The sequence below is a fragment of the Aythya marila genome (genome assembly GCF_965140915.1).
Source record: "Aythya marila genome assembly, chromosome: Z".
Classification (NCBI taxonomy): domain Eukaryota; kingdom Metazoa; phylum Chordata; class Aves; order Anseriformes; family Anatidae; genus Aythya; species Aythya marila.
In genome coordinates this window covers 22,305,323-22,325,271 of record NC_139080.1, presented here as the reverse complement: position 1 = coordinate 22,325,271, position 19,949 = coordinate 22,305,323, and the positions used below count along the sequence as shown (strand labels likewise).

General features: G+C 38.3%; 1 protein-coding gene across 1 annotated transcript; it reads right to left on the bottom strand.

Annotated features, from left to right (window-relative positions):
• Positions 1 to 383: 383 nt before the first annotated feature.
• LOC309890191 (spliceosome-associated protein CWC27 homolog) lies at positions 384 to 19,849 on the bottom strand. Its single transcript, XM_082783845.1, has 10 exons — positions 19,640 to 19,849; positions 18,589 to 18,685; positions 16,841 to 16,953; positions 14,655 to 14,798; positions 13,804 to 13,902; positions 13,536 to 13,639; positions 12,405 to 12,474; positions 9,598 to 9,677; positions 7,088 to 7,115; positions 384 to 702 (listed from the first exon to the last, which is right to left on the bottom strand). The coding sequence occupies exons 1-10, from the start codon at positions 19,679 to 19,681 to the stop codon at positions 439 to 441; spliced, it is 1,041 nt and encodes a 346-aa protein (XP_082639971.1). The 5' UTR covers positions 19,682 to 19,849; the 3' UTR covers positions 384 to 438.
• Positions 19,850 to 19,949: the final 100 nt, after the last annotated feature.

Here is a 19,949-nt window from a genome sequence, read left to right as displayed (position 1 = left end):
CCAACATAGTATTTAAAAACTTCATAAACCCAGTTTTAGTTTTTAACATAGTTACAGTGTTGAAAATCTGCTACATTGTAAAACAACTGCTGCATTAAAGCAGACTTAAACAATGGTAGACTAGGAAGCCTTGACTTTATGTAAGTCCCAATGGTGGATGACCACCATGTATTATCACAGATAGAGGATCTGCAAACTCAAGTATTACAGCTATGTAGAAAGACAAAGTAAAGCATGATAAACACATACAAATACTCTTAATTTATAAGTCACAGAGAAAAATAAAGAGAAAACATCCCAAATAAAGTGCTCAGGTAGTGTAACTGCAATGTAGCTTAACTCCAAGGTTTAAACTGAAAAATTAAACTAAGAAATAAGAAAACAGGCAATTTCATCTTTCACAGTTGAGAGAGGATATTATTTTAATTTAGTGCTAACCTAGCAATGTTTTAACTGTAAAACTGGAATTGAACAGAAAATAAAACTGTAAACAAGCTGGAGAGACAAAAAAAAGTATGATACTTGCCTGCGGCTGGTTGTTTTCTTTTCTGCCTTAGCTTCTTCCTCTTGAACTGGTGGTTTAACAGCTTCATTTGCATCAAGTTTCAATTTTTTTGCAATACGTTCTTTCATTTGAAATCTCTCATTGCTAGCAGCTTCATCTTCTACACTATCAGCATCTTCATCATTTTCTTCTTCCTCCTTTATTGGTTTAAAGTTAGAAAATGTCTCCTTTAGCTTTTGTTTTGTTTTAAATTACAGAATTTTGAATATGGAAACTTCTTACAAAGATAACCCCTTACTAAAACAAACAAGCAAAAAAAACCACCCACCATTTAAAAAAAATGTTTCAAAGCAAAGTTTTAAAACAAGTATCTCCTTATTTGCTTCAGAGGGAACAAAAATGCAAAGCTGTAAAAATAAAAAAATCATACACAAACCACATCTTTATGTAACACTTAAAAAACTAAAATAGTCTAGACTTTAAGCCCTTATAGGTCTGCAGAAAGTCTCACAGCAAGGTGGTATTAGTCTGATTGTTGTTCATGGATTCAAAACTTGATCAAGAAAATACATTAAACACTTCCTTAATCTTCCATTAAAAGAAAACAAAACTCATTAAAGATTCCTGCTAAAAGGCTACTATCCTATCATGAATTTAGACAAGAATGTAGATCCAACAAGGCAGATTGCATTGATGGACAGAGGCCAGTGGGATGAGGTTCAACTTGGCTAAGTGCCAGGTGCTGCACTTAAGCCACAACAACCCCATGCAGCGCTACAGGCTTGGGGCAGAGTGGCTGGAAAGCTGTGCAGAGGAAAAGGACCTGGGGGTGCTGATTGATGCTCACCTGAACATGAGCCGTCAGCGTCCCCAGGTGGCCAAGAAGGCCAGCAGCATCCTGGCTTGTGTCAGGAATAGTGCAGCCAGCAGGAGCAGGGAGGTGATCGTCCCCCTGTACTCGGCTCTGGTGAGGCTGCACCTCAAGTGCTGTGGTCACTTTTAAGCTCCTCGCTACAAAAAGGACATGGAGGCACTGGAGCGTGTCCAGAGAAGGGCTACGAAGCTGGTGAAGGGCCTGGAGCACAAGTCCTGTGGGGAGCAGCTGAGGGCACTGGGGTTGTTTAGTCTGGAGAAGAGGAGGTTCAGGGGAGACCTTATGGCTCTCTACAGCTACCTGAAAGGAAGGCATGGGGAGCTGGGGGTCGGCCTCAATGGGGAATGGCCTCAATGACACCAGGAGTGGCTCAGGTTGGAAATGAGGAGACATTTCTTTTAAGAAAGAGCAGTCAGGCTTTGGAACGGGTTGCCCAGGGAGGTGGTGGAGTCACCATCCCTGGATTTATTCAAGGAACGTTTGGACTTGGTGGTTAGGGATGTGGTTTAGTGGATCACATTGGTAGTAGAGGGATGGTTGGACCAGATAATCTTGGAGGTCTTTTACAATCTTAATGATTCTATGATTCTGTAAGATAATTGGACTGGCCATCAATGAGGAAATTTACAAATGCCACTTGGATCAAAAGAGTTTGCAAAAACCTATGGAATCAATCATCCACATTTCCTACAGAGGTATTGTGCTTCTAGACCTACCAGATGAAGACAAAGGGGATAAACCACCTCCATTTAAAGACATTTGAGGGGAGAAATAACTAATTCCTATCAACAATTACGAAGAAGCAACTTGACTGAACCGATGCCTCTGCACAGCAAAGCTTCCTTGAAGAAGGAAGCCCACTTCATCCTCCATAGAAGGATGCCAACCCAAAATCTAGATCACACATCTCTTGATGCTTTGCAGCGGTGCTAATTAGCAAGAGAGTGCATAAGATGCTATGTGATTGTCATTTTATCCATACATAGAGAAAGAACAGACTTCGAAATCGTATTCAAGAGAACTGTACTGTAACCAGGATACAGCCAGGATGTCAGCACTGGGAGAAGATATCATCAATCTAAAGAGAACATATTTGCTTTGTGTGCTATTTGTCAGTCACACAAGTATAGCATGATGACCATGGTCATATAGATAGGGAAGGAAAGTGGAGGAAAAAAGGAGTTAAAAAAAAAAACAAACAAACAGAGAAAACAAACAAACTTTCCAAAGCATTTGTTTACTCACTAAGCTATCAGGAAGACAGGATGACAACAGACCTTAATGGCAGGGGGGCAGAATCCAGAAAAGGAACATGACAAGACTTTGTTCAAGGTGTTTAATAGCCACGAACAAAGACAGACTTCTGGTGGAGATCTGGCTAGGAGTTAGGTAAGAACATTCCACTGAAACACATACAGATGGATAGGAGAACGTCTAGAAAAACAATGAGAACTCTAGACGAATTGCAAGTACTAAGTAGCAATTTAAAATTGTGAGGAAGGTTCCATGGATACCTGTTTAAAACGTAAGACAGAAAATGATTCAACTTGTCCAAGTCAGATGAACCCACCACTTCCAGAACCTTCAATTTTTCTCAACCTGCACAGAATTTTTCACATTTATTTTACAAAAACACTGACAAAATAATAGAAACATAGAATGGTTTAGATTGGAAGGGACCACCAAGTTCCAGCCCCCTGCCATGGGCAGGGACACCTCCCACTACACCAGGTTGCCCAAAGCCCCATCCCGCCTGGCCTTGAGCACTTCCAGGGATGGGGCACCCACAGCTTCTCTGGGCAACCTGTGCCAGGACCTCACCACCATCACTGTGAAGAATTCCCTCCTAATATCTAATCTAAACTTACTCTCTTTTAGTTTAAAGCCATTATGCCTTGTCCTATCACTACACTCCCTGACAAAGAGTCCCTCCTCAGCTCTCCTGTGTGCCCCCTTTAGGTACTGGAACACTGCTATAAGGTCTCCTCAGAGCCATCTCTTCTCCAGGCTGAACAACCCCAACGCCCTCAACCTGTCTTCACAGGACAGCTGTTCCAGGCCTTTGATCATCCTCATGGACCTCCTCTGGACCCACTCTAATAAGTCATATAATATCTTGACTTGGAAGGTATCCAACAAGGATCAGAGTCCAAATCCTGTCTCTTCTTAAAAATGGTGGTCATGTTTCCCCTCTTTCAGTCAGTGGGAACTTCACCAGACTGCCACTTCTCATATATGATGGATAGTGGCTTAGCAATTAAATTCACCAGTTCCCTCAGGACCCATGTGTGTTTCTCATCAGGTCCCATGGACTTGTGCACTTTTTGGTTCCTTAGCTGATCTCAAGCCTGATCTTCTAGAACAAGAGGTTCTTCATCATCCCAGTCCCTGCCTTTGCCTTCTGGGGCCCAGGCTATTTGACTAGGACTCTTGCTGGTGAAGACTGAGGCAAACAAATCATTGAGAACCTCAGCCTTCTCTATATCCCAGGTAGCCAGGTCTCCCATTGCCTTTCAGAGAGGGACCACAATTTCTCTCTTCTTCCTTTTATCACTGATGTACCTATAGAGTCCTTTCCTGTTGCCCCTGACATCTCAGGCCAAATTTAATTCTAATAAGGTTTTATATATGATATAGCTCTCCTCAACTCTTTCCCTCTAGTGGCTCCCTTATTGCCCAGCCTCCTCTTTCAGTCCTTCTATTGTCTCATTAACTACATCTGACTTTATTTAGACTTTTTTCTGACGTCTCATTTCCAACTAATAAATTTAACAGATTTCCAGCCCAGAGCAGTCTACATGACAACTTCAGAGGAAAGTTGCTGTTCAGGTGGATAATGGTGTTCCCTTGGTGACAAAGAAATGATAAACTTCTTGTCCAGAAGCAGAACTAGTGTTTGCTGCTGTTGTTAATTGAGTGGAGTTGCTCCCATTCTTCAGTTTGCTCTGGAAATAAAAACGTAATGGCAGATTTTGTGCCAGAATGACTAGGATTAGATACTAAATCGTATCTAATACGATTTAGCCATTTGAGAAGATTATTGATTTTGGGGGAGTGGAGAGAAGAATATAAATTCTATCTATCCATAGTACTACCTGAAACTTACTGTTCAGTAACCAGCTGGCAAACAGGGAGATAAAAACAAGCTTTTACTGAAAGGACACAAAAGAAAGTCACTGGTAGGGAAAAAAAAATCAGTCTTGTGAACACACTACGTATAATGTTTTTATTAATGACTTAGGCACAAAAAGAGGCTTAAAAGCAGCAATGTGGGATTGTTAATACATAGGATCTGACTCTCAAAGGATGGATGACCTTGAGGACTACAATAATAGAAACAAGATGACATTTGCATGAACAGCAAAGTCTGGAGCTTCAAGAATAACAAGAATTTCTCACATACACTAAGGACTTGTAATTTTGGGGAGGTAAAGAGATCTGGAAGAATTATTTGCTCACAGGATGACTATAAAACTACCAATGTGTTGCAGCCATGTAAAGGAGAAAGTGATCCTGTAACATGTTAACAGAAATAAATCCAAAAGAAATGATAAAGTACTTGTACTACTTTACAAGTCTCATGTAATTGCCTGAAGTGTTAGATTCTAGGTAATATCTTTAAATGAAATAAAATCTAAGGAGAGCATCTGTGGAAAGAAAAAACTTCCTTATTTCCTGCTTGATGTCATTCTTATGAAATAAGTAACAGCATTCAGATTAACTAGGCTAAAAAAATGAAAATTTAAATAAATACACCTATGGTGTCCCTGTTCAATATTCCTCAACCCCAAGCACAGCTCATTTAACAATGAGATATTTGAACATATGAAGAATTATTAATTACATTCATAGAACCCTTCAAATACTTAAATGCTCCTGCACAACAGGAATTACAGAAGATAAGAGTCCAAGAACCTGTACTTCACCTATGCTTTGTAAAAAAAGGCAACAGGAAACAGAATGGAAATCATAAGAATCACAAGTATCTGAATTGCAACACACCCACAAAGGTTAATGAGTCCAACTCCTGGGTCTCCAAAGGACCACAAACTCACATAAAACCAACCACCCAAACAAAAAAAAACAACAACGCAACGACGAAGTATTTTCTTTTTGTTCAGGTGCAAGAATGGGAAAGACTGAATCTTTCCTTCACTTTCACAGTACTTTCACAGTCCTTCACTTTTCACAGTACACCAACTAACAGTTGATAGGTACTGACCTACGCAGTGGACAGATATGAAAAGCCAAGTACTTGCGAGGATTCAATTTAGGGAAGATGGGATTATAATCCCAGTCAAATATTACATCCATGTCTCAACAGCAACTCAAAGTGTTATTCCATCAAAGTGTTATCCCATCACCTACAGCTGTGGGCAAACTCTTACTTCAGCAAGCAATTTTATCCTGCACCATCTATGACAATGTCTTTGAAATTAAAATACTCTCAATTTTTAGTTGCTTGTCCCATTTATTACTACTTGCTTACTTTTTGTAAATTTCCCATCTTTCAGAAGTGACACTTCATCAATATTATTTTTAGTGATATTGAAATTTTGTTTCCGTGAAGAAATATTTCCAACAGGATTTTTATTCATTCATAATTTCTCTTCACAGAATCACAGAATTTCTAGGTTGGAAGAGACCTCAAGATCATCGAGTCCAACCTCTGACTTAACACTAACAAGTCCTCCACTAAACCATATCCCTAAGCTCTACATCTAAATGTCTTTTGAAGACTTCCAGGGTTGGTGACTCCACCACTTCCCTGGGCAGCCTGTTCCAGTGCCTCACAACCCTTTCAGTGAAGAAGTTCTTCCTAACATCCAACCTAAAACTCCCCTGGCTCAACTTAAGCCCATTCCCCCTCGTCCTGTCACCAGGCACGTGGGAGAACAGGCCAACCCCCACCTCGCTACAGCCTCCTTTAAGGTATCTGTAGAGAGCAATAAGGTCGCCCCTGAGCCTCCTCTTCTCCAGGCTGAACAAGCCCAGCTCCCTCAGCCGCCCCTCGTAGGACTTGTTCTCCAGGCCCCTCACCAGCTTTGTCGCCCTTCTCTGGACTCGCTTGAGGACTTCGATGTCCTTCTTGTAGCGAGGGGCCCAAATCTGAACACAGTACTCAAGGTGGGGCCTCACCAGAGCCGAGTACAGGGGGACGATCACCTCCCTAGCCCTGCTGGCCACACTGTTTCTAATACAAGCCAGGATGCTGTTGGCCTTCTGGGCCACCTGAGCACACTGCTGGCTCATATTGAGCCAACTACCAACCAATACTCCCAGCTCCTTCTAACCTCTTCAGAGGTTAGATTTTAGTTTTATAATTATTTATGATAAATTTCATTTTATTCCTCTGTACCTCTTCTTCCCCCTCATCCCCCTTGGCAATTTTAGGACTCACTAATGGTTTGTCACTCTGTGGTACATAACCTTCACATAACCCCATCTACTGACTGAACTATCTGGTGTTTGTAAACCCAGCAGGTGGCATGCAGAAGCATCTCCACCCTGCCATCAATGTTCACAATGGCCAAACCTTACAGATCTGAATGAACCACCAGTCTTTTGCTGAAAATCTGACTTGATGTAGCAGTCAAAATCCTCAACAGCAGCATTTGTTTCCATAAGAAAATAAAATTCACATATAATAAAAAGAAACAAAAAACCTACAAAGACTGATTTGTTAAAAAAAAAAAAAAGTTACTTACCTCACTCATGTCTTCATTTGCTGCTTCACTAAAAAAATGAAAAAGAATCTTAAATCTTCTCTAGTATTTCAAAATTAAGATATTATTTAAAAAACACAGGTCTTGAACTAAAATTTTTGTTTAACTACTTGAAATTTTAGTCAACCTAGTCATTTATATCATCTTCACACTCATTCTAACTGTACCAATTAATATTATTTTCTATCATTTGTCATAATCCTTTCTGAATATAAATGTTTAAGAACACAGGAGAAAACTTCAAGCTACAATACAATAGATATATCCTATTACTAAGTATATCTTGAGCTATCCAGACAAAATGCCAAGTTTTTAGCTTCTTGATGAAAAAATATAATAATGATAATTATTAAGATTATTTTATAACTTTAGGTCAAACAATTTTGGTTCAAGAAAAGAATGTGATTAGATAAGTAGATAGAATACTGTGGAATAGCCCTGGATATCAATTTGGACCAAAACATAACCAATCAATGGACACAATCTAAGTGCAGCATTTTATGAGTGTAAGTAAAAAATTTAAACAGTGCAAGAATAGTGTCAGATAAAATACACAAGTGGGTACGTCATTATGTCTTCTGACTACCTTTTGCACTACATCGCTGTTAGAAGAAAAAAAAATCATAACACACTGTTAAGATGGTTGCTTTTGATCTCATATCAATTCCTAGGATTTCATTGCAAATAATGCTTTGTATTTCAGAAAGCCTTCTTTATAATAGGAATGCTTTACTTGTACTATACTGATGGCTGAATTTAAAATCAAAATTTTTATTTGTTATAAAGCCACGGTTTAGCACATTAAAAAAAAAAAGAATCCATATGGATATACTAAAGCTAACATATCCACTGTTATTTGTCACAAACAAATAATAAAGACCCTTGAAGATTTTTCTGTGACAAAATTTGTTACAATTCTGTCACACAAGTTATGTTAGAAAAAGGAAGGAATATTGAAAGAGTCCCCAAATTCAAGGCTTTGAGGTGTGCACATATAAATAATTAATCAGGCTCAAAGAAACAATGAGCTTGTTGAAACCAATGACATCAAATTCATTTAAAAATAATCCAGAAATTTCACTGCAAAGTAATTATTTCTTAACAGGAGACTAGAATTTTAAAAATAATCTAAAAGTATGAAATATTTTGGATATATCCTGGTATATAATTCTCATGTCAGTACTGAACAAGTAGGAGCTAAAGTAAGAGGTAAAATGGCCTACTTGGGACTTGTGATGTGCGTGTTAGCTTCATGAGTTTGGATGGGCTACACATGAGCTGTCTGATATATTTGGACCCATACAAAATCTCTAACCAAAGGTTTTTAAGGAAACTAAATAGCTCTGAGATGGCAGATGCACTAATAAATAGATGGTTAAACGACATGAAACAAAAGTTACCAGCAAACAGTTACTTCTGGAAGCAAAGACTACCAGTATGTTTCCAAAGTAGTGTGCTAGGTAGGTCTTCCAGCTATTCACCAAACTCAGTAACAAAGTAGGCAAGCAGCCAGGTTGCTGTGTTTTTGATGATACAATGTTACTCAAGATAGTGAAGACAAGAGGAGACACAGATCAATTTCAGAAGGACAAGAATGATGAAACAACAAAATAAGAGATGAAATAAGTAGTAGGTAAAAGTAAAGCTATGCACGTGTCGAAAAAGAATCATAAATGACAAGGAGCTCTGAGCTGAACATCACTGATCATAAACAAATTCTTGGACTTGAGTATTGAGCTAATTCCACGAAAATGTATCAGCAAGGTTTTAAAAAACAATTCAGAAGTTAAGAATGAAAAACCAAAGACCATCTTAATGCAAGCATATAAATTTACTATTCACCCTCACTTTTAATTTCTTTAGATTAAAAACAAATTTTTAAAAAGCATTTTAGAACAGAAAGGAGGTCAGAGAAGAGTAACAAGAATAACCACTGATACACAACTACTCACACATCTTCCATTTGTGTGAGTTTTAAGAATTCTGGCTGGGAAAGAGATGGCCTAAGAAGGGATCGTAGTAAAGAGAGGTATACAGGGACTGGCTGCTCACTGTCTCTTCTGCTTAAGAGCTAGAATTTTCCAAATGAGGCCAGTAGCAGCTAGGTTCAGAACAAAAAGGGGAGGTACTTATTCCTGCAATAGACAGGAAGCGTAAAAAACATTGCAAAAGGAGACTGAATAAATACTTTGAAGAGAACTCAATTAAGGATTACTAAATAGATGAACCATATCAAACTCTGACAGTCCTCTGAGCTGAAAGTAGTTGGTGGCTGTAAGACTACTCAGGGAGACATTATGTTTGCCATACTTTATTCTTCGTTGGGCCAATGGCTACTGTTGGAAACAGCATTAGAGGAAGATTTGGTCTGATCTAGCACTGCCAGTCTTACTTTCTTAGAGTAACAGACAAACAATGAGTATATGTGATGCTCATCAGGTCTAACATTCTGAAATTAAATCTACTCTGGAATATGGAAATCTTGTATTGACCTTTTGACAGCAGGAACTGAGCTTAGATGTGGATCATCCTTCAGTAGATCATGACTGCTTTTACTTTTTCCTTTCATACTCTGTTAAAAAAAAGAAAAAAAAAAAAGGTGTCACAAATTTCAATGTTTGAGAGAATAGATGGTGAAAGGGGTAATGGTAGTAATAGAGTGGATAATAAAACCTCATTCTGATTTATAAACACCTTCTTTTTTATTTTATGTTGAAAAAAGACTAACAAATTCAACAACTTGAAAAATTACTTCTGTCAACTGGTAATGGGGAGCAGGGGAAGGAGGAGGGAGTGCACGTTCAGGAACTAGATGAAGCACATGACAGATGCCTAACACCTTTGTAAACTGCACCAAACAAGCACAGACAATTAAACCAGCAATTCAGACACTGAAAGCTTCAGTTTAAACACCAAGTGACCATCTGTGGAGCCAACACAGTCAGGTCCCAGAGCATGTTAATATGCCTTGATGGCCTTGAGAAGTTTCACCTGGACCTCCTTTGCTTACAAGCACCATTTCAGCTCAGACCTGTGAATAGAGTCACTGCCTGAGCTACATCAGAGGCATGCCTGTATCTAGCTCTGGGACAGACATTGTAGCCTTGTCTCCATTCTGTCTCCTGCCTCATCTCTTTCTGCTCCCTGCTAGACTCCCTGGATGGTCACCTTTGTCTTGGTTATTGCCTGCCTTGTTCAAGACTGTCAATGGATCCTGTTACTAGAAACCAGCTCTGCTGGCTGTATCCAGATGCTGTAAGACTACAGCCTAGTTGGTGAACACAGAGCCTGTGTTAGAATCACCCTCATGCAGCCATCCTGCTCTTCCTCTTCCCTGATACAAACCTGATACAAGTCCTGTGATCTACACCTTCTATAGCCTGCTGGAATACACATATTTTCTTTCTAATCTTCATGCCCTATATAATCCAACCATTTAAATATCCACCTGATAACAGAAGATGTAATTTGACCAGTAACGTCTAACAGCCATTGGTGGCCCTAAACTCAATGAATTTATATAATCCCTTTCTGAAAGTATATACACTTCCTACTTCCATCATGTTCTGTGGCATAAATGTTCACAACTTAAATTCCTAAACGGAAAACAAACAAACAAAACACTTTTCATGTGGTAACTTATTTGCTCATTTATCTTTGTGTCTTAACTCTCATATTGTGAGAAACAGCGAATAATTGTTCAAAAAATTTTTTTAAGTTACCCTCACCTGTATCTCAAACTATTCTCTTTGCCCTTTTTAGTATAGTTTCAGGGATAAGAATCTAAACTATAGTTACTATGAATATGGTGATACAATGCAGCACAGGTAAAATGTACTCTGTGTCTTAGGCTTAATGGAGTATGGGCTACACAAGTCCTGAGCAGAAAATTATTCATAAAGGAAGATGGAGAAAAAAAATAAGGAGCAGGTCAGGTCAAACTTCATCCTGATGCATACCGATTTTATTTATTTGTTGGGTAATAATTGACTAAGCTTTACTTTGCTGAAAAAAAAAAATAGAAAGTGTTCCCTGTTCCCAGACATCTAGAAGATTCATCAGTTACTTTCAGACCTTTCTCTCAACCTCAGTCCTTAAAGTATACCCTTCTTAAGTTGAAATAATAAAGATCCACTCCATCTGGCAACCATCACCAAAAAAAAAGTTAACAGAATTATGTATTTGTAGCTGTCAAATAATGCCATTCTCAACTTTCAGCTTCAAGTTTTCTTACTGAAGACCAAAAATGAAAGCTGATGCTGAAGTCCATGCAACAAGATATCCAGAACCATAGAGATTCTGATCTAATATCTAGATCAATTAGAGATAAGCAACCTGGTTTGGTTAAAAAAATGTTTTCATTCTGCTACAAAGAATTAATAGAACTGATAGGGTAAGTCAAACTAGGAAAGAAAAAAGGGAGTTAAAACCGTAATAAACTTCTGCTACCCTGACACTGTCTCATTGTAATATCGTGCACCTTTGTATTCAGTTGTCTTTTATATTTTACCTAAATCCTTAGGGCTGAAAACTGTTTTTTGTTTGTTTGTTTTTTAATTTATGTTGGCACAGTACTCAGCACAGTGTAGTCTCTTCACTAACTGAAGGAGCTAGGCCCCTGAATCATTCAAGTAAATTAGAAAGTCCAGAGCTCTAGAGAAATAATTTGGTCAGTAGTAGAAATGAAGAAGACAATTTACCAAAGATATTTCTAAACTAACCTTATTTAACTGGCAAAGTCCGATATAGAAATGTTAGATGACAGGCTACCTGTGCAACTCTAGTTCTTTGAATGTGGACAATTCATACTAGTGAAACATTCCAATTATAAAAATGCACTGTTTTTCCCACAACATCACTGCCTCACTCTGGGCACAGAATGAATATACGTAACAAAACACAGCTAAGAATTTGCTGGTAATGAAAAAGTTGACTTTTTAAAGTTCAACTGTTTTACCATCAAATAGTCTCATAATTAAGGAGGTGAAGAAGAATAAAAAATCTATCACCTCCAAGAATTTTAAACAGCAGAGACAGCTCTACACTATGAAGTATGAAACAATTTTTTACATTTCCATAACCACTACCATGCAGGAACTGACAGCACCTTCTGAGTCAGAAAAGTTAAAAATCTCTTTCTTCTACACATCTAAATTAGTAGACTAATAAAACTAAGGTCACTTCTGGTATTGTTGTTCAAAACTCAAATATAAGAACGATATTAAGAACTTAAAGTTAACAATTTATTTGTTTGTGGAAGAAATTAAAGTTGAAAAGAAAAGCGTGGATGGTTTAGTACCTGACTAACTCTGTTGACTTCCTCCTCTTCTTCTTCAGCTTCTTCCCCAAAGGAAAGTAGGTTAAAATTTCTTAAAGAAAGAAAACACATTTTCTAGTAAAACTTTAAATGTTTCATTAACATCCCATAAACTTCAAATATTTTACTTCCATATTGCATGTAGGATTTTGTTTTTAACTTTTTTTCCCCCTGATAAACATACCAATTTCTAACAAGTATAACATGTTTTTACAATAAACAGTATTTAACTTAAGCAGTATTTAGGAAGTAATGTTTCTATTCTATACTTGAGACAGAACAATCAGGGTAATTACAAGTTAAAGTAGTTTAAAGTCACTTACAAAATGGCAAGACAGAATTTAAAACCTTCTATAAACTCATAAATGCTGACAGATTTATATTTTTTTTCCAATATAGCAATGTTCAAGTACCAAACACAAAAAACTTAAAGATACAACAGCTGAGAAAGGCATTAAATGCATATAATCACAGAACGTAATTCTGTGATTATTTTTCTTTATTTTTCTTTTTACCCTGTGTTGGAAACAGCTATTTGCAATATGGTCTACTTCTGTCCAACAGAATTGACAGCATGTACATAGTTCAGATTGCCTATTACTTTTCATTAAATGTTTAAATCTACTAAATTTCATTCGCAGAAACTGAAGTTTCCTATGTCTAAATGTTTGCCTTCTGCCGAGTATTTTAGTGGGAGAGAACTGGTAGCTGATAAAATACATTAAAAATCTCAAACAATTGAGCCCAAGTTAATAACATGCATTAACTTCTGTGTCATTTCAGTCGCAAAAGAATGATTGCATATTCCTGCCACAGGCTTACACTATACTTACAGTGTATACTTACACTTACTATATTTTTAGTCTCTTTTGCACTGAACTATTGGCATGTGCAAAACAGTATATAGCTCAGCTGATGCACAGGAACCACTTTAATCAGAGCAACTAGATTTGTATCATCTCTTTAAGAAATAGAGCTAGGAAATTTTGCTAACATTAGAGAACACTCTTCTTGCATTTTGTTAAACACTTGGGTTTCAAAAGCAGAAATAGAAAATTACCAAGCTGCAAAGTAAAGGTAAAAAAAATCACCACTTATATTGAATGTATTTACTTTGTGCCTTTTACTTTGGGCTTTTTATCTTCTTCTTCTGGTTTGTCCTTCTTCAGTCTTCTATTTGGTCTTGGAACAATGTCATCAAAAGGATTAAACAAAACCTATGAAAAAAATAGTATTTTAGACATCTCTAATAACCATTTTGTTATGATTAAGTGATTCAATATTTTAAAAATAATATATAAAAGATATACCAGGTTTTCATACAAGATTCTGCAAACAGAAGAATCTTAAAATTTCAAATTTTAAAAAAGAACACACGCACCTCACTACTTCTTATTTTGTGTGGACTGAGTGGTCTTTCTTCCTTGTCAACTTCTACTTCAGCCAGCCGCAACATGTTATATATCGTATCCCCTGTAACCTGTCACATTTATTAAAAAAAAAAAAAAAAAAAAAAAAAAAAAAAGAGGGGCTTGAAACTGTGCCCTTATAATTTTTGTTAAATATTCTGAAAAATGCAAGGCATTTATTACGTGAAGAATTTTGAAAAACAGGTGATTACAGGAAATACTATATACATGTAAGACTTTTTAGAAGAGAGTTAAGTATAGTGCAAATGGTTTTATTTTTTAAATTAACAGCAAAGTTGAAAGAACATAGTTAGCTAAATGTGTATTTTTGAGAGCGTATACAAGGAGATATGTCAAATTATTAATGGGCACTGTGAAACAGGAAAATAAAAGATATTGTGAAGTAGAAAAAATGTTGGGTTTCTTTTCTTTCAGGTAAACCAGGGAAGTGGTAAATTTGTCTTACATTTTTCATTTTCCTGATTCACCTTGATTAAGTACGATTTTCAAGCAGCATTTTATAAACTATTACCAGTATTAGACTAGATTAATAAAATTCAGTATCTTTAGTAAGAGATTATTCAAAAGAAAGTACAGCACTAAAATATCATTTAGAAGAAAAACAGTAACAAAGCAGATAACATTGGGAAAAAAACAAGAACATTTCTATCAGACACAGGAAACAAAGAGAATGGAGACAGTTAGAAAGGAGTGAAATAAGGTTCACATGCATATAACAGAATACAACACTAAAAGAGTCTTTGAACTCAGAGAAACACATAGCTGCTTCTGTCAAACTGGGATTCTAGTCCATGTAGCAGACCTTTCCAAAGATTGTGTGCTTGTTGTTGAGTTCATCTGCACGACCCAACGTAAAGAAAAACTGGCTGCCATTATCATGGGGCCCGGCATTTGCCATAGCAACAAGTCCTCTTCGATTAAATCGCAGTCGTGAGTGGAACTCATCCTGGAAAAGACAAAAAAGAAAAGTATTTAATCACCATATATTTATATCAACTTACACACACTGAAATGAACTGTTAATTTAAAAACAAACAAACAAAAAAAACAGGACATTAACAAAATGAAAGTAATTTTAATGCCAAGATTGCATTTAAAAGCTTCTGTTTTCAGAAGTAAAAAATATTTGCCTGGTTGTTTCTCTTAGTTCCTGTAATGCAAACAAATGACCAATCTTCTTTCAAAAAAACCCCACAACACATAATCAACAAACTCTAAAGGAAAAAAAATAGAAGCTACTATGCTGATAATAGAAAGAAACAGAAATTAAGAAAATGTAAGTTCTGTCTTGTTAACTTTTTCCACACATTGCCTAATAATTGCTGTTAATTATTTCTGTTGGAATTAATGCTCCCTCCAATACTACAAAAAATCATTCTTAAAGTAACTGTGTTATGTATATTTCTTCTAAAACTATCATTTCAGTTAATTGCTCTATTTAGGAGAAATCCTAATTGATGTAAGAAAACTGGAGGTTTAATAACATTGCAGTAGTACAGTATTACCCCAATCCAAAGAAAAAACATTTTGTGGAGCATGAGAAGACAGGGGAAGACTTTTGCAGAAGATGAAAGTGATAAGTAATATATTAATATCATTGCAGTACTAGAATTCTAAACACTGTAATACTGAATAATATCACTAATTTGTAGTAGTGTTGCTACTACAGTACTGGGAGTATTTGTTTTGAACTCTGATCAGGTACCAATTTCTTCCAAACTCCATGTTTTTGCCACATGCAGAAGTCTACTCTTGCATCAGGTGGACAGAAGGCCCGGAGACTGGCTATGTAGCTTCATTCACAAACTAAAGGTTTGTCCTAAGTGAAATAAAGTAATGAAGCAGAACAGAACACAGCTGCTGTGCAGGTATAGCTTCACTCTATGAGCATCCTGCTCAAGACATGAGCAATGCCACTACTATAATAAAAATGAATACATATGCAATATTCAGAGACCTTTGCTAACTGAGATAAAACACACAATGTACATTTCTGCATCTTAGTTTGCCACCCAGAATTACAGAATCATAGAATGATTTGGGTTGGAAAGGACCTTAAAGATCATCTAGTTTCAACACCCCTGCCATGAGCATGGATATCTGCTACTAGACCAAGTTGCCCAAAGCCCCATCCAGCCTGGCCTTGAACACTTCCAGGGACTTGGCATCCACAGCTTCTCTGGGCAGCCTATGCCAGTGCCTCACCACCCTCTGAGAATTTCTTCCTAATATATAACCTAATCTAAATCTGCCTTCTTTTTACTTTAAAGCCATTAATTCTTGTCCTAACACCACACTCCCTGACAAAGAGTCCCTCCTCAGACTGATATGTCTGTAGTTACAAGGGTCTTTTTTCTTGCCTTTCTTGAAAATTGGAACAAAGGTCCATGTCCTTCTTATGCTGGGGGTTCCAGAGGTGAATGCAGGTAGGGTCTCACAAGAGCAGAGCAGAGGGGCAGAATCACTCCCTTGCCCTGCTGGCCACGTTTCTTTTGATACAGCCCAGGATACAGTTGGCTTTCTGGTCTGCAAGCACACATTTCCCAGCTCATACTGACTTTATCATCAACCAACATGCCCAAGTCCTTCTCCTCACAGCTGCTCTCAATTCATTCTCAGCCCAGCCTGAATTTGTACTTGGGATTTCCCCAGCCTAGGTGTAGGACTTGTGTTTTGCATTGTTGATCCTCCTGAGGTTAAAACATACAAACACCTACTCTGAATGATTCGCCCCCATTCTTCCTTGGGAAAGTGCATGCTAGTAAGGTTATGCATTTATTATAGCATCAGAACAGATTTTAGATTTTAGAGCTCTCAATTAAAAAATTGACACTCAAAAATACTGAAGCAACGTGTGAAAGCAAACACAGTATACAAATAAACTTGCCTTTCTTATATAATGTTAGCTGTCTTGCAGCCTAACAGAGTAGGAAAAACAACCGCTAGGGACTTATCAAAAACTGATGCATAAGATACACATTTATGTACCTTGAAGGGAGCTCCATATATTGATTCTCCGCCTGATCCAGTACCAGTGGGATCACCTCCTTGCACTATAAAACCAGGCACTACTCTGTGAAATATTGTGTTATTGTAATACTCTGAAAAAGAAAAGGAAAAGATCATCAAGTATATTTAAATGGTCTCAAAATCACACTCCATGTAAATTATGCAGACACATCAATGACTAGAGTTCTAGAAGACAACCACTGTAATTGGATTCTGCTGTTTTGAGTAGGTTGCCTTGTCTTCCACTGACTTACACAGTGTGACTGTATCTCACCTACAAAGTATTGCTGATTACATTTATGAAAATAATATATTTCTGCTGCAGAAGGTATTGCACATCACTGACAAGATTATATCGTTATTTTCTTTTCAGCGTTATCACTAGATAGTGCTGAAACACATATCCACCAGATAGTGCCACCAACATACATTGTTTTAAAGAGAGAGTCATCTACCACGTTCTGTCTCAGACAACATCTCACATATATAGTTATTCATATTCCTACACCAAATGGTTAGCATTTTCATTCACCAGCATGGAACACAGGTGTTATCCCTTTCACCTATACTGTACACAGATTGATAATGTTCACAGAACAAAGTATGTGGTATATTCTGCTCCCTAGGTCATCTTCTTATTGTCTCTCTCTCTGTATATGTACCTCTCTATAGATACATGTTTTATTATAGACAGATAAGTGTATCTGAAAAGTGTTATGAGATTGAATGAAAACATAAGGATTGAGAATGTAACACAACATATATTTCCTGTTTATTTTTTTTTAAATCTGCAGTATGCTGCCAGACAAAGCAGGATCTGCCAGAGATGCAGTACAGGTACGTATATTCACGGATGATTATACTCTATGGTATTCAAAGAGGAAGACACTCGAGTTTACCATACAAAGCACAGAATCCAACACAGTAGTCACACAAATTCAGAAAGAAATTAAAGTCCATTTTTTTTTTTTTTAAGACTGAGAATAACTGAAGGTTACTCCTAGAACTCAACAAGGGCTGAGAAGTTGATTTACCATTGCAAGAAAAAAATCCACACCTACACATATGTAAGAGCACAGGGCAGACTTGATCTGTGCAGGAGGCACAAATCCCAGACTGCTATTTTTCTTTAACAGAGGAGGGCTAAAAGAACTCTTAACAACCCTATAAATGTATAAATGGGATAACAGCAGCAGCTAGAAGACACGTAAAAGGGCAAGGTCCTTTGCACATTCCTGGTATATTTTTCCCAACACAAAACTTCTCATTCTGGTACCCGCTACTTAAGTGAAAAGTGTTACAGAGCTTCAGACAATAAAAAACTACATCAAGTGAAATATCAAAAATGATCCTGAAAAAAAGTTAATAAAGATAATGATACAGGAATAAGCTTAAGAGAGGATGTCTAGGTATTGCATCACTGCTGTTTCATTCATTCTTTCAAGCAGTAGCTGTACTTTGCAGAGACTTGTCAAAAATAAGCTTTCTAAGCATTTTATGCCACCTACATTTCAAAAATTTTTTTTCTATTTTTTGCCAATAGGCTCCTTAAAAACCTTGAAATATATTCTCTTCCTGGGTAATAATTAATATTTTCTAAATACAAATAAGTACGTTTTAACTTTAATATGTTAACTCATTATGAATTCTCCATAACAAAAAAGTACAAAGACATCAATATTACATATGAAGTAATTTCATTAAATCCTATCCCATTCAGTCATTACCTTCCATACAAAGCTGGATGAAATTTCTACATGCTTTCGGTGCTTCTTTTGACCACAACTCTATATCAATATCTCCTGCTGTTGTTCTCAGCAAAACCTATAAAAATATCGATAAATTCACCATTAGTTTTCTTGCAACTTAGACATTGATCAACAAATACTGTAACTGAGTTAAAAGATAGTTTGACAACATTAGTAACAGCAGTAGATATCCAAATGCTGCTGGGCAGCTATGGTTAGTTTTAATTAGTTTTACCAGTATTTATGATACAGTTCTGAAACAGTAAATATCATAGAGGCCTTCAAGATCATCTAGTCCAACCATCCTCCTACTACCACTGTCACCCACTAAACCATGTCCCTAAGCACCATGTCCAACCTCTCCTTATACATCCCCAGGGATGGTGACTCCACCACCTCCCTTGGCAACCCGTCCCAGTGCCTGACTGCTCTTTCTGAAAACAAATGTCTCCTCATTGCCAACCTAAACCTTCCCTGGTAAAATTTGAGGCCATTCCCTCTTGTCCTATCACTAATTACCTGCGAGAAGGGGCTGACCCCCACCTCCCCACACCTTCCTTTCAGAGAGCAATGAGGACTCCCCTGAGCCTTCTCTTCTCCACACTGAACACCCCCAGTGCCCTCAGCCTCTCCCCACAGGACTTGTGCTCCAGGCCCTTCACCAGCTTCGTAGCCCTGCTCTGGACACGCTGCAGTGCCTGGATGTCTTTTTTGTAGTGAGTAGCTTAAAAGTGACCACAGCACTTGAGGTGCGGCCTCACTAGGGATGAGTACAGGGGGACGATCACCTCCCTGCTCCTGCTGGCTGCACCATTCCTGACACAAGCCAGGATGCCGCTGGCCTTCTTGGCCACCTGGGCACGCTGCCGGCTCACGCTCAGGTGCGCACAGACCTCGACTCACGCACATCTTTGCGCACCCAATTCCCCGAGGCAGCAGCCGGGAACCACCGCCGGCCCCACGGGAGCACGCGGCTCCTTCCCGCAGCCTCCCACGGGCGGCGGCAGCCCCAGCCCCCCGAGGGCCTCACCTTGCCGTTGGTGGGGGGCTCCTGGATGTAGATGTTGCTCATGGCGGCCCCAGGGGGCACAGCCCCGACCGCTGCCCGCGCCCAGCGCCGCGCCTCTACCCGCCACACAGACCCCAGGCGCCCGCCATCTTGGGCGCCTCCACACGGCCCGAGCAGAGGGGGAGGCCGCCCAAAACAACAAGAAGAAGATAGGGGTCGGCCCCCGACCGGAGGCACAGCGGGGAAAATTGACGAGAAGTTTGTTTTTAAAGAGATCCGGAGGGCTCTCCAGGCAGCTCACTCCCTCCCTGTGCCTCCCGCCCGGCACTGA